This window comes from Necator americanus, chromosome II (assembly GCF_031761385.1).
Source record: "Necator americanus strain Aroian chromosome II, whole genome shotgun sequence".
In the NCBI taxonomy this organism is placed as follows: Eukaryota; Metazoa; Nematoda; class Chromadorea; order Rhabditida; family Ancylostomatidae; genus Necator; species Necator americanus.
The window spans coordinates 4,762,004-4,775,521 of NC_087372.1; the positions used below are offsets into that span (position 1 = coordinate 4,762,004).

The 13,518-nt window shown below is 41.9% G+C and overlaps 4 protein-coding genes across 4 annotated transcripts; 2 read left to right on the plus strand and 2 right to left on the minus strand.

Annotated features, from left to right (window-relative positions):
- Window positions 1–894: 894 nt before the first annotated feature.
- Window positions 895–2,175, plus strand: RB195_016869 (uncharacterized protein; the record flags this gene model as incomplete). Its single annotated transcript, XM_064183604.1, has 4 exons — window positions 895–920; window positions 996–1,131; window positions 1,211–1,348; window positions 1,513–2,175. 4 exons carry the CDS (start codon window positions 895–897, stop codon window positions 2,173–2,175), a joined length of 963 nt encoding a protein of 320 aa, XP_064039485.1.
- Window positions 2,176–5,241: 3,066 nt separating this feature from the next.
- Window positions 5,242–6,528, plus strand: RB195_016870 (uncharacterized protein; the record flags this gene model as incomplete). The annotated part of the gene is made up of 4 exons (XM_064183605.1): window positions 5,242–5,409; window positions 5,550–5,832; window positions 5,886–6,401; window positions 6,473–6,528. 4 exons carry the CDS (start codon window positions 5,242–5,244, stop codon window positions 6,526–6,528), a joined length of 1,023 nt encoding a protein of 340 aa, XP_064039486.1.
- A 2,545-nt stretch (window positions 6,529–9,073) lies between these two features.
- Window positions 9,074–9,400, minus strand: RB195_016871 (uncharacterized protein; the record flags this gene model as incomplete). Its single annotated transcript, XM_064183606.1, has 1 exon — window positions 9,074–9,400. The coding sequence occupies one exon, from the start codon at window positions 9,398–9,400 to the stop codon at window positions 9,074–9,076; it is 327 nt and encodes a 108-aa protein (XP_064039487.1).
- Window positions 9,401–9,574: 174 nt separating this feature from the next.
- On the minus strand, window positions 9,575–11,128 carry RB195_016872 (uncharacterized protein; the record flags this gene model as incomplete). Its single annotated transcript, XM_064183607.1, has 3 exons — window positions 9,575–9,727; window positions 10,762–11,033; window positions 11,107–11,128. The coding sequence occupies 3 exons, from the start codon at window positions 11,126–11,128 to the stop codon at window positions 9,575–9,577; spliced, it is 447 nt and encodes a 148-aa protein (XP_064039488.1).
- Window positions 11,129–13,518: the final 2,390 nt, after the last annotated feature.

Below are 13,518 nucleotides of genomic sequence, written 5' to 3' on the forward strand. Positions count from 1 at the left end.
CGTAAACCGCATAAAGAAACAAAAACTACATATAACTAAATAAAAGTGGAATCGAAAAATAAGTAGGTACAAAAAATTTTTAATAGTCATTTATGTCCTGGATAATTCAATAGGGCCCCGAAATTGCCTTCTATTGATATACCTTCTGCTGCCAGAGGATTTCCGCGATCCGCATCACCTGAACGGAGATCGCGTGATCGATAGGATATTCGAAACAGCTGCCCGAGTTAACTACAGAAGATCTGTGGAAGAGAAACGAGCCAAATATGTATGATACTGTAAGATTATGTCAGACATACTGTAATTACCAGCACGAGACTGTATCTCTTTAGGGGAGCTAGCGAAGAATAAAAATTCCCTTCATTATTTTAACAATACTACAATTTCAATTTAAAAAATAGAAAAACAATTAAAAATCAAAGATCTATTTCTCTAAATTGTTTTGAAAGAAGAGAAAACGGAAGAAAAGTGAATCGATCAACCTAACAGCACTAATGGTGGTGATAGGAAAAAAAACGCTATGCACATCACCTGACTGCACAGCAAGAAAAAATCAGAAAAATTCGAAAAGAACGTTAAGAAAGAAAAAAAGTTATTTTGAAAAATTTTCACAAGTGTGAATAACTGGAATCATTTCATCCAAATTTTTCGCCCCTAATCAAATCTCATCATCCACTAATGCATCGCGAACCGCTTCCTATTTCATTAGGATGCCTTCAGCAAGATCTTCTCTCTTCTCATCTACCGTACAACAGCGACATTTGCATATCTCTCTTATCGTTGTGCATTTGATGATCGCACCGATCCCGACCCATATCCCAAGGACAATGCCTTCCCTATTCGTATATAAGGAGCGAATTATCTACAATCGGCAGCCTACGTTGCTGTCTCGTTATGGAGGGCAAGGAGGATAACCAGCGGTGAGTGTTTTTACTTCATAAGGACCCTATAAGTCCAAGACATACCCCTAGAACTACTATTATATTATTCTACAGTATGCGATCCATCGCCTTCGTGGCGGTTGCCGTCTCAACGGCTGCCGTAATTGCGTCGGCAATCACCACGCCTATGCTCTACAGCTACGTGCAAACCCTCCAAAGTCAGGTCAACTCTGAGACTGAGTTCTGCCGTGTAAGTTTCTCTCAAATCCTGTAGATCTTCTTCTTGTTCTCCAGAAGAGAAAAATTGCGACTGAAGTCCTTTATTGTAGATGCGTTCTCGTGACATGCTCGTCAGCATGTACCAGATGGCTCCTAAGGGACGTGCAAAGAGAGGATGGCTCTTCGGACAATGGGTACCTGATGGTGGTGCCGGAGGTGGTGCTGAATACGGAGCTCCAGCAACCGAGGTAAGATATTTCGGAAGCATTTAGGAATCCAAATTCTTTCTGAATATAAACTAGTCCGCTTCATTCTTGTGAAATCGGATGCCCTAAAAAAGAAGGGAGGAGGTGAAAAAAAAAGATACTGGAAAAAGATCACTACAATCCTAAAATAAAGATGATTATTTTAGCCTGGATACGCTCCAGCTCCACCACCAAGCAATGGCTACGGGCCCGTCGTCAACGCCGAACCTGAACCACAGTGCTGCACCTGCCAACAAGGACCAGCTGGACCTCCAGGACCTCCCGGAGATGACGGCAAAGACGGTAACGACGGAGACCAGGGAACTGATGGAAAAGGAGGAAAGGACGGTGGAATCGAGCCCTCTGATGGCCTCCAGAGTGAACCCTGCATCATCTGCCCACCTGGACCTCCAGGACCACCAGGAAACGCCGGAGCAAAGGGACCACAAGGACCTCGCGGAACTCCTGGACTTTCCGGAGTTGACGGACGCCGTGGAGAGCCAGGTATGGTTGGACCAGCTGGACCAATGGGAGAGCCCGGAGTACAGGGACCAAAGGGAAAGAAGGGAGACGATGGACATGTCATCAACGTCAATGGACCACCAGGACCACCCGGTGCGCCTGGAGCTCAGGGTCGCAAGGGAGAGCGTGGTCCCAAGGGACGCGTTGGATCCGTCATTCCTGGACCTCAGGGACCTCCTGGAGACCAAGGAAAGAAGGGACGTTCAGGCCGCAAAGGAGAGCCTGGAGTTCAAGGACCACTTGGATCAAAGGGAGCCGATGGCGATTGCTTCCACTGCCCCACTCCTCGTACTCCTCCTGGCTATTGATATGGCATCATATGAGAGTTTTCACTCCGGTTAACTTAATTTATTTATCTTGTGCAATAATAAATGTTGCATTGAAGTTAGTTCTATTTCCATGGGTACCGTAACGATTGAAATTGGGATTGAAAACCTGTAGCGCGCTTTCTATCTTGGAGCGAAGTTAAAACGCTATCTCTGGGTGACCTGTTCAAGATACCGGTTTCTTCACCTGCATAAGTTCGTCACCTGTGTGTATTAAGGGGATGTAGAGCAACCTAAATAGAAAACAAAGCGAAAATTATTGCCTAGTGAGCCAGTATCCACTTCCAGGAATTTTCATTTATGGTAACGTTACCAAAATACAGAGTACGAAGCATAAGCATCACCACATGTGATACCTACAGTACAACAGGTGATAGGAAAGCCCCACAGAATTGAAGAAATCAAATTTTGCTGAAGAATTTCTATTCAATTGAATTCCTGTTAACAACATTTCCCTGCAGAAAAAATTGAAAGACCTTTCTGTTTTCCTTCTCGTTTTTTTTTTCCTTCTTCAGAATTAATTACACAAAAATTTTGGAGAACAGGCTTGAGCACTGCGCCTATATTCACTTAGAATTTGGCATTCGACGTGAAGTTTTGCAAACGTATAAGATTTTTTTTACAATTACAATCGCATTCAAATAAGACGAACGGAGTTATGGATGGAAAAAAGGGTAAAATTGCAACAGCCATCATCCGTGACTATTTTCGACATATTCTTAAGTTACAGCACGCATTCTCCAATTATCATGATTTAAATAGAATTTATGTTTTTTTTTTGTTGTACCAACGAAGTTTTGGTGGAAATTCATTGATGGTCTGACATTTCTACCCCTTCATCTTTATAAAACCCGTGAAAATGGTTCAACGTTTCTGATGCTTCGCATTTCCCAGCAAACTCGTCCTTTCTTCTTGCGAAGCCTCGATTTCGCTGTAAGGATACCGTGGAAGAACTTCAAACAGGGAAACAAACAAACTAGTCCTTACAATTTAGAAAAAATAAAAGCTGGACTGAAATTAAAAGGATAAAAGGATAAAGTTTCTGGCGTTAATCAATCCGCTTGGGATGCGCCACCATGTTCACCTCAATTCAGAATCGTTTGAGGTTTACGAACGTGTATCTGGCCTATACAATGACTTGCGGTGGCTAGCCGATGTGTCAAGTCAGTGTTTTTATCCTCCAATACGAGTCTGGTACCAATTTATCGACCCCGGAGGGATGAAAGGCTTGGTGAGCACTAGAGCGGACTCGAACCTCCGATCGATTGTGCAGTAAGCGGAACCTCTAACCGCTACACTACGCCCGCCGCCCGACTGAAATTAATCTTAAAAAGAACACACACACACAGCTGACCCCAGCTGTTACCGTACCATCACCATTAACCAGCCTTTCACTGCACTTTTGCACACTCTCATAAGATGAACAGGCATCAGATGTCTCTCGCCTTACAAACCCCACCCCATCACTCCTCTTGTAACTTCAGAACCACTTAATAGCGGCGACTAGCTTTGTTTTTATCGCGTCCTTGAAAACGGCGAAAAATTTGAGGATTCCTGCTGAAACCATCCTGAAATTGCCCCCATATTTCACAACACGGGCATCACAGACGAGTAATTAACATTGAATCGAAGGCGTTTTTCTGCTGAAGCGTCCCTGCAAAAATTTCCCGCGTGAAGTAAACAGAACAATAAATCTTGTTGTCGAATTCTACTCACGCTGATGTAATGTGATAAAAACGTTCGTTAAAATGAGTACCGTAAGAAAAAGATTTCTTGCGAACAGCGGTTGCAATAAAATCCACTCCGATGAAGAAAAATTCCAACGGCAAGTCACTGGTAGGTAGCTCACGGGGTTATGGCAATGGCTGTGTTTTATCCAATCCACATTTTTGTTGAAAACTCCGGCTTATTTTCTTGTTGAAACAAAATTTTTGTTTTATTGAGAGGAAGCAGCTGGATACCTGATATTTTAGTTTTCAATGTAGTGGAATCATTCCTCAGGAGCCAAATGCCATACGGACACCTCAACTCTGATCTCAGCGTCGTTTTACAAAAATTTCTTCAAGAAATTCCTTGTTAAAACTTTTACCCTCAAAAGTTAGTTAAAAGGAAATGTTTCAGGTATTAGAAAAGCTAAAAAAAAGAGGTAAGAGAAAGCCCACGTGCTCTTTCCTACAAGCACCTGGTGTGACGAACTCCACTATAGCCACATGGTCGATGGTTCGAAACGGCCCTAATGCCAACCAAGCTTTTTATCCCTACGGTGTCGATAAATTGGTCCCAGACTTTTCTGCGAAGATATAAGCACTGATAGGTCAGTTGGTCTCGTAAGTCACTGTATAGGGCAACACTCGTCCCAAGAATCTCAAGGACTACGTGCTCCAGAAAAACTCGTTGACGCATCCGAAGTGGATTGATACGCCAGTGGCTTTATCCTTTACTTTTTCTAAGAACAGGACATCTCTGTGTGCCTCTTTTTGTATTCAGCAAAATACTGAGGGATTGTATTTTGTAGGAGTGTCTTACTGGATGTAGATTACATAATATTAATTTCGGAAGATTAATTCTAATGATTGCACTAAATCCAGATGTGCACATCAAAATATTTTTGAAAAAATTGTCTTATAAAAGATTAATTAGTTAGAATTTGGTCGAAATAGCAGTTGCAAGAGACTATCTTCATTGAATTATTATTATTTTTTTCTCCTAGGACATGTGATGAGAGCAGCAGCTGCAGATAAGGACAATAGTACAGTCACTGCAATGATTACAGTAGCATTCTCTCTAAAGTACGGTCCCAACCACCACGAGTATCGATAAGCGAAGTGGTAATCGCGGAGAAATCGTGGTCGCCGCTACTGCTCAAGTTCCTTCACTTTCACTCGTTCGGAACGATCATTACCATCACTTCCACTCATGCTTTCCGGGACATTGTGTGGGCGGTGCGCAGCGCACGCTCATACCAGTTATTCTCGATCTCATTTGTTCGGTTAGGGTCGAGCGTATAAAAGCGTGAAGCTTTGTCGACTTGGTCGTCAGGTCTGCATCATGGATCAGAAGGAGACGGAGGAGCAGCGCCAGATGCGGCGCGTAGCGTTCTTCGCCGTTGTCATCTCCACCGCCGCTGTTATCGCCAGTGTCGTCACTTTACCGATGCTGTATAGCTATGTGCAGTCCTTCCAGAGTCACTTGATTGTCGAAACGGAGTACTGTAAGGTTGGTCGTCAATTTTTTTTCTAAAAGGAGCGGTCCTATAGAATGATAATAAAAGAAACTTTTATTAACCGTAAAGTAGTGTAAAGTTAGCTAAATGATAAACCAGACAGTGACATCAAATTAGCCTGCACCAATTCCAGACACGAGCTCGCGACATGTGGGTAGAGATGCAGGTCCTACACAAATCAGGAGTGCCACGATCTAAGAGAGATACCAAAGGCACATGGCTCTTCGGACAATTCGTCCCCGATGGCGGTGCCGGCGGCGGCGGTCAATACGTAGGCAGCGCCGGCAATAACGCAGCCTATGCCACAGGCCCCAGTGGGGGAGGTGGGGGAGGTGGTGGAGGTGGTGGCAGCTACGGAACTGGTGCTGGTGCTGCATCCGTCGATATTGGACCAACATGTTGTCCCTGCCAACAAGGTACGTTGAGGTTCCCACTTTTAGACGAAAGAGATTCAGAATATATGCTTTAGGACCTGCTGGCCCGCCTGGACCACCTGGAGATGAGGGACCAGCCGGAAACGACGGTCATCACGGAGCTCCAGGTGCTCCTGGAAAAGAAGGCTCGGTTCTTTCATCAGCTCTCCCACCATCTGAGCCATGCAAAATTTGCCCACAAGGACCGCAAGGAGCAGTTGGCATGCAAGGACCAAAGGGGCCACCTGGACCTAAGGGCAAATCTGCTGAACGCGCTGCTGACGGCAAACCTGGAGAGCCAGGCTTGATCGGGCCTCCTGGACCACCCGGAGTTGTTGGAGAGCCCGGACCACCTGGAACACAAGGACAGCCCGGTCGTGTCATTCAAGTCAACGGAGCCGCTGGTCCAGCAGGCCCACAAGGCGTTAAGGGACCACCTGGACCAAGAGGCGTGCCAGGAATTGATGGAACAAATGACGCTGGAGAGCAAGGACCAATCGGTGACCTTGGTGCACCAGGACCCGCTGGTGGTGCTGGTCCTCAGGGACCACCAGGACCTCCCGGACCACCCGGTTAGTGTTTTTTCTTCTAGTGAGAATTTCTTCGAAATGACGGGATGTCTTCTGAAAAACAATAATTTCAGGTGAGGAAGGTTCATGTGACCACTGCCCAGAACCACGTACACCGCCGGGCTACTAAATCTGCGGAATGGTGTGAGGATTTAATTCTCGCTGTTTCGCCGACGGTTAAAAGCCGGTGACTCTTTTTGCTGCATGTATATATCCCCAAAGATCACGATCACGACCCGACTAATAATAAATCACATTGCTCAGATATTGTTTATATGATTTGGTCCAGAAAAAAAGGTAAGACTCTGGAAACTGGAGAAATTATGAAAATAATTGAGTTGTAAACGTTACTAGTGAAGAAAAAAGAAAGAAACCGTTAGTGACAGATCACTGGTTGTATGAGACAAATAAACATCAGGTGCGTACAAAATAAAACAAAAAAAAAGAACAGTACATGAAATTTCTGAAAGGGAACCCTTTACACATTTACGTAAACAACAACAGCTGTGTAAACAACGTACATAATTGGGACATAAAAGGTTCTTAGTTACCAGTTTAACCCAAACCCTGGACTCAGGCCGACAAGTATAGCAGTTATAGACAACCGAGTTCGTCCAGAATCCAGCATTTTCATACTCATTCCTAGTTTCGCAGGGAAATTTTGTGATGCTCCCGCCAAAATAAACACAGCCGCGTAAAACCGAACGGACACAACGAGCAATAATCCCTCAGCTCGGAAAGAGAAGAAGAAAAAGAAAAGGGAAAAAGAAAAACCAGAAGAAAGCAAGGGAAGAACAGAACCCCACAGTGGGGAACAAGTCCTAAACGTCAGAAAGAATTAGATCCAACAATAAGCAGAAATAAATTCTACGCGGAAGAAAGAAACGCTCAAGTAGGGATCAGTTTAGGATGAGAGCGAATTGTCGTGTGATATAGCGTTTTCACCGTAACTACATCTCTTGACTACCATTGCTGCGCTGATATTCATGGCCTTGCGAGCAGCAATCAAAATCGGCAGGCAAAATCGCCTATGCGGACCGTACAGAACAGGTCGTAGGGTGGACTGTGTCAGTACATTTCCTGGTATCATCTGAAATTCTCCGATTTCGAATTTTAAAACCTCCATATAAGCGAAATATTTCCGGAACATCGGATGGATTTGGTTCGAAGCAGATTACCTACGTAAGTCATTTATTTCCGAGTCCCTAATTCAAATATTCAGAGAAAAATTGAAGTTTTTGGTGGTTTCGTACCCTCATCCGTCCTGGTTTACAGTTAACTACGGCTACTAGGACCACTTCGATGATTTTGCTTTCTTTTTTTTTCTGGAAGGGAATGCTTCCAAATCACCTTAACACATTGACGATAATGTCCGACGATATCGTTGTGCAAACTTTTTTTTGCCCCGTGGGACAATGTCCGACGATGTTGGGGGACAGGATCATAGAAATTCTTCATAAGTTGCGCCCATGTTCGACTATCCTTGAATACGTAACTTTTTATTGATTTGCTTGAATTGTGGCCAAGATTGGTATTGATATTTTTTAACAGAGGGGCGGGTGTAGTGTAGCGGTTCCGCTTCCTGCACGATCGATCGGATGTTCGAATTCGCCCTAGTCCTCATGCCTTTCATCCCTCCGGGGTCGATAAATTGGTACCAGACTTGTCTGGGAGGATAAAAGCACTGACTTGACACATCGGCTTGCCACCGCAAGTCATTGTATAGGCCAGTTACACGTTCGTAAACCTCAAACGATTCTGAATTGAAGTGAACGTGGGGGCGCATCCCGAGCGGACTGATTAACGCCAGAAACTTTATCCTTTATCCTTTATTTGTTAACAGCTAATGTTTCGGCGTTTTCGCCTCCGTCAGAGCCTGGAAAAATCAAAGCTATTAGTGATTTATTCTCTCAAGCGCCTTATCACCTACAGAAAGCATCCAAACGATAGGCAAACTCAAACAGCAACACAATGGCTAGTGCTTACCTTAGCTGTTAATGAATACTAATACCAATCTTGGCTACAGCTCAAATAAATCAATAAAAAAGCTTCATAAGTTGTTATCCAAAATTTAAGCGTATAATATTAATCAGTAAGCTCGCTGGATATATAGTTGGGCCAAAACGACATGAAGCACGGACAGTTGTGTAAACGGCTGCGCTCGAAGCGGTGCGGTGGAGCGTAGCGGTTGTAATCTTAATATAATATATTAAATACTTGAATATTTTCTTGTTCACTCCTTAACTTCTTATCCAGACTCTTATTTTCCTATCTTTTTACTTGTTTCACTTTTTGAAAAGTTAAAATTGAAGAATTGATAGGTTACTACCTATAGTCGGGTCAGAACGACATGAAGCTTCGTGCAGTTACGTAAGCGGCAGGCGCTCGAAGCGGCGCGGTTGAGGAAGCTGTTGGAATCGAGGTGCGACCGTGGTGAACTGCAGAAATCGATGGCGGTAGCGAGGATCCTTACACGATCTCAACCGCTACGCTCCACCGCACCGCTTCGAGCGCAGCTGCTTACACGACTGTCTGTGCTCCATGTCATTTTGACCCGACTATACATCTGACATGGTCCGCGGAGATCTTATTTGGTTGCTGTTTTATTCATATTCTCATACAAACAATATAACACAATAAAAAAACCTATGAAGTAGAAGAAGATTTGTGGCTTGTTAGGAAGCAATCCACGGAGAGGAACTTTGACAGACACTGGACAGAGTCCTCGACTTCCTCAGATAAGTTTTGGCATACCGACGTCCATGTTGATCAGCCGGTGTACGATAGCTGTTTCGGCTAGGCTGTTTTCGTTGTTTGCTCTTGAGATCTGGTCTTTCATTCAACTTACGTCTTTTTGCCTGAGTATCTGGTTGAATAGGATCAGTAAACCAGTAGTCGCGAAGCTTTGACAACCGGACAATCTCTATATCCAGACAGGTGTCTATGAAGTGTCTGAGTTCATCGACAGTAGTCTCTGCCCAGTCTTTGTTCTTCTTTCTCATCTTCTGACGTCCATACCTGTTTATCTCTCTCTATCATTAAGAGGTCTAGGAATTGGTCATTCAGGAAGAATCGACAGTAGTTGATAGGCGTCTCAATGCATTGGACATCTGTTGTACATGGAGAACACATTCCAGGACGAAAGTAAATCCGTCGTGGATGACGGCATCTTCAGACTACGTTTTTTCTTCATTATCGTCACTCTCATCATAACCATCATCGTCCTCGGATAAGTCTGATTCCACGGGCACAATCGAGTTTTGAACAGTAGCTTCGCCATCGACGAAAGGTTCTTCTTCATCACTTTCAATCAATAACTCATCAAAACTCTTATTCAGTTAAGTAAAGCCGTCGCTTTTATTATCGTCCTCGGATAAGTCTGATTCCCAGGTGGAGAAACGAGTGCTGATCTTGAAATCCTCTTTCTATTTGTAGTTATCTGACCTTGAGGCCATGAATAACATGGAATATACCATAGACATTAATGACTTCCATATCTTTCTAAACAGCATGAAACTTCTTGAAATCTTCAACATGGTTCTTACTAATGCCTTTTTGAAACTTTGCCATCTATTAAAAAGTTGCAAAAAATCCGTTTTTTGTGACGTTGTCCGACGACAATCGGCACGCAAACGATACCCGTGGTCCCATGCGGCAGATACATAGGCAAAAGAAAAACCGCTTAGCCGTCAATGTGTTAAACAAATTTGAATAGAAATCACCGGTTCAAAAAATCCGCACCAGGTTAGAGGATGAAAAATTCCAGAGAAATTATTCAGAAAATCCAGAAAAATTATATCCAGAGAATATCCCGAAAATCCAGAAAAATTATATCCAGAAAATATCCGAAAAATCCAAAAGAAATTAGCAGTTTGGAACAAATTTAAGCGAAGTGATAATCCTCCCTTTGTAATCTAATTAATTTGTTTTTTCTTTCAATTTAATTCACTTCTTTCTTTTTTCTCAAAAAAAAGGAACTCCTGGTCCCTTCATTCTCGATTACTTTCTTCATCAGTCCAAATTATTTGCGTGCACCATCCGTATAGAATGGAATAGGCGTACATACCCTGGATGATTGATGAACTCCTGGTTTACAATTGTGCGCAATGTGACGTTCGCGTTGATCGTTTTCGCCGTGCAAAAAAAAAAACAATGTACGATTTCAATAGGATAAATTAAGCGCATGAGCGAAAAAAAAAAACTTTATTCTCTAATCTTATTAGAGATATTCTTATCTTATTTGACATTTACCTTACTAAAGAGCGCAGATAAATATTAAAAATGATTTTAGCAAAAATTGTGATTGTTCCTGATCTAACAACGACCACAATAATGATTTGGTCGATCCGTGTTTTTGGCCCACCGTTTTAGTTTCTTTCTTCTTTCTTTTATCCTTTATGACATTACCAAACTGGAATTCTACCTTGATATGCTCTTTTTCAACTTCGTCCCGATAATTGATCCTTATTCTCTCCGAGTGGCGGTTAACCGTTGAAGGATAGCAAAATCGAGGTGAGCCCTTCCTTTTGAGGTCCGCCCATCCGTTCACTGAGGGCCCTGCCGAACTCGTCCATTCTGGATTAAAGGCATAACCCAAACGAATCTGGGATGGAGCGGGTTTCAGGTGGGTTATGCCTATACAGAATCGTAGATTATGAAGAGAAGGGTGATTCTGTTTATTTCTTCCTAATTGCTGTAAAAAACTGGCCTGAAGATACAGCTTCGAGCATTCCGGCGCGCCATTTCCTACACGGAACTACGATTGGAGCGCGCCAGCTTTGTGCACGGGCCGCGTTAAGTTGGTCACCTAAACCCTGGTAACCTATGTTTTACTGTAGCGTTCTGTGTTTGGGAAAAAGGACCTCGTGTGAGGATTTCTCACCTTTCTGTAGCAGAAAAATGACTAGTCAACCGCCCACACAATGTGCTATGAAGGGCTAATCTTGCTGTATAAAACTTGGGTGAAATTCTAGTGAGCTCTGTTCCTTCATATTTCTGTTTTATGGCACATCTACGGGTGTTTTCAGACAAATAAACAAATAAATAAACATACTGGTTCGTGAGTTGCCGCGTTCTTCGCTTTAAACACTGCGGTCCTCCCGCCGAAAACACACGTTAAAATGTGTGTTCTCTAGAAGAATGCGGAATATTTTTTTAAAATCAAAATCTTAAAATGAACAGTATGATATGGTACTGATCAATTAATCCATAAAGTATGTTTAATATTTTGGGGAAATTGACGACGAACAACTGTCGGTGAAGCGTTAATTACCGAATTTTTTTCCAGGATTCAGAGAGGAAGAAAAAAAATGGAAGAATAACAATTAGACCTTTGTACAGTATCGTGACGGAAGTAAATGAAGAAAAGTCAAAGAAAGGATGAGGGTCTAACTGACAGCCGAACTGATCGAATGATTATTTGGCTTACTGAGGTCAACATATTGATTCGATCAGTGTTAGGTCAGTCAATCTAAATTGGATCATCCAGGTAGAGGTGGAGCGATCCATCTTTTCAACTTTAATGTCTATCTTTTTTCTTCATATGTTTCAAACACTTACCGACAAATATTCATTTAGTTCTGGAAAAAATAATTTGAGAGATTTTCGACTATAAAACCGAGATAGGCACGGACCAAAGAGACGAAAAAAAACGGACAAATCGACCGATGAGCAGACGAGGTGAACTGGAAACGAATAGATGCACTGATTAAAAAAAATCTCGTTTATATTTCATTAGAAAATCAATACGACATCTTTCTGTGCCCAGATTCATTAAAAATCGAATATTTCGATAAATACATTGACTGGAGTCAAAAACAACATATCAATAAGGGTTATCTGTCCGTCCTTCTGTCTGTCTTTTGGTAAATTTTTTCAAAAGATTCTCAGAAAGACTTGAATTATTCTATTCGAAAGTATCTATCGATTAAATAAGAATTTAATTTCCACAGACAAAAAGTCTTCTCAAAAATCTTCTCGAAGAGGTTTAGAACACTGAAAAATCACCCGTAAACCATCGGTGGACAAGTTGTATGGGATTTCCCTACTTTAGTCTTTTCGATTCCATTGTTTTTTTATTTCTCTAACAATATTTTAAAGAGATTAAATAAAATAACAAATAAAGGTATTTTTGAGCAGTGAAAGTAATCTGTAATTCGTTCTGTAATCATTTTTACAGAAATGGTTGGGCAAATAAATCAGTATTGTTTTTTCAGCAACAAATGGTTTCCCTTCCATGGAAACACTTTCTCTCCTCTATAATTAATGGATGAATTTTTGGGACGGGAAATGATTAATGAATTGGAAATTGTTTCCAAGAACAGGAAACTATAATCACCTAGGCGAATTCTTCGCCGAAACGTTTGTTGAGTCATAAATAAAAGTAGAGAGCAAAGATCAATACTGTAGCCTAGCACACTATCGATCTTTACAATCTACTTTTATTTAGTCCTTAGCTTTTACTGCGGTGAATGCTTAACAAAGTCTAAGCAGTAAAACGGTGAAATTTGTCCTCACTTCTTATTTATTGCTTTTTTCTCCATTTTTTTTGTATTTTTTTCAAAATTTCATTCTCTTATTTTATTTATTTTTAATTTAGTTTAATTTTTTCATAGTCATTACCATTCTGGATTCGCAAACTATACATTTTCTCTCAGATATGAACGCAGCAGCGCGACCTTAGGGGCTAAAGCTCCAGTCAATTTACGGAAACTATAGCCCTAGCGGACAGGAGAAAAATACCGTAAGACCGATCAATCAATTTAGGAACGAGTCATCCGAAAAATTCCTAAACAAGAAAAATTCCCTCACCACAACCTACGAGGATTGGAAAGGATCCACAACGCTATATAGTGAGCTCTTTCGTATTTCTCTAGCTGAGCATTTGTCCCGGTGAAAAAAACATCTTTGAGGACGCTTTCGTGGTTTTTTTTCTCTTCCTCCGTACCAACCAATGGAATGACACCGTTTTTCCGTAGATGCGCAATGCACGGAAAAGCTAAGGCCAGGTAAAGACAACAGCAAACAATCGATGTATCTATCAAAATGATTAAAATGATTTAAAATAGAGAAAAAAAATAAAAGAGGGTTAAGCAAAGAGTAGGAAATTGTAAATGTCACT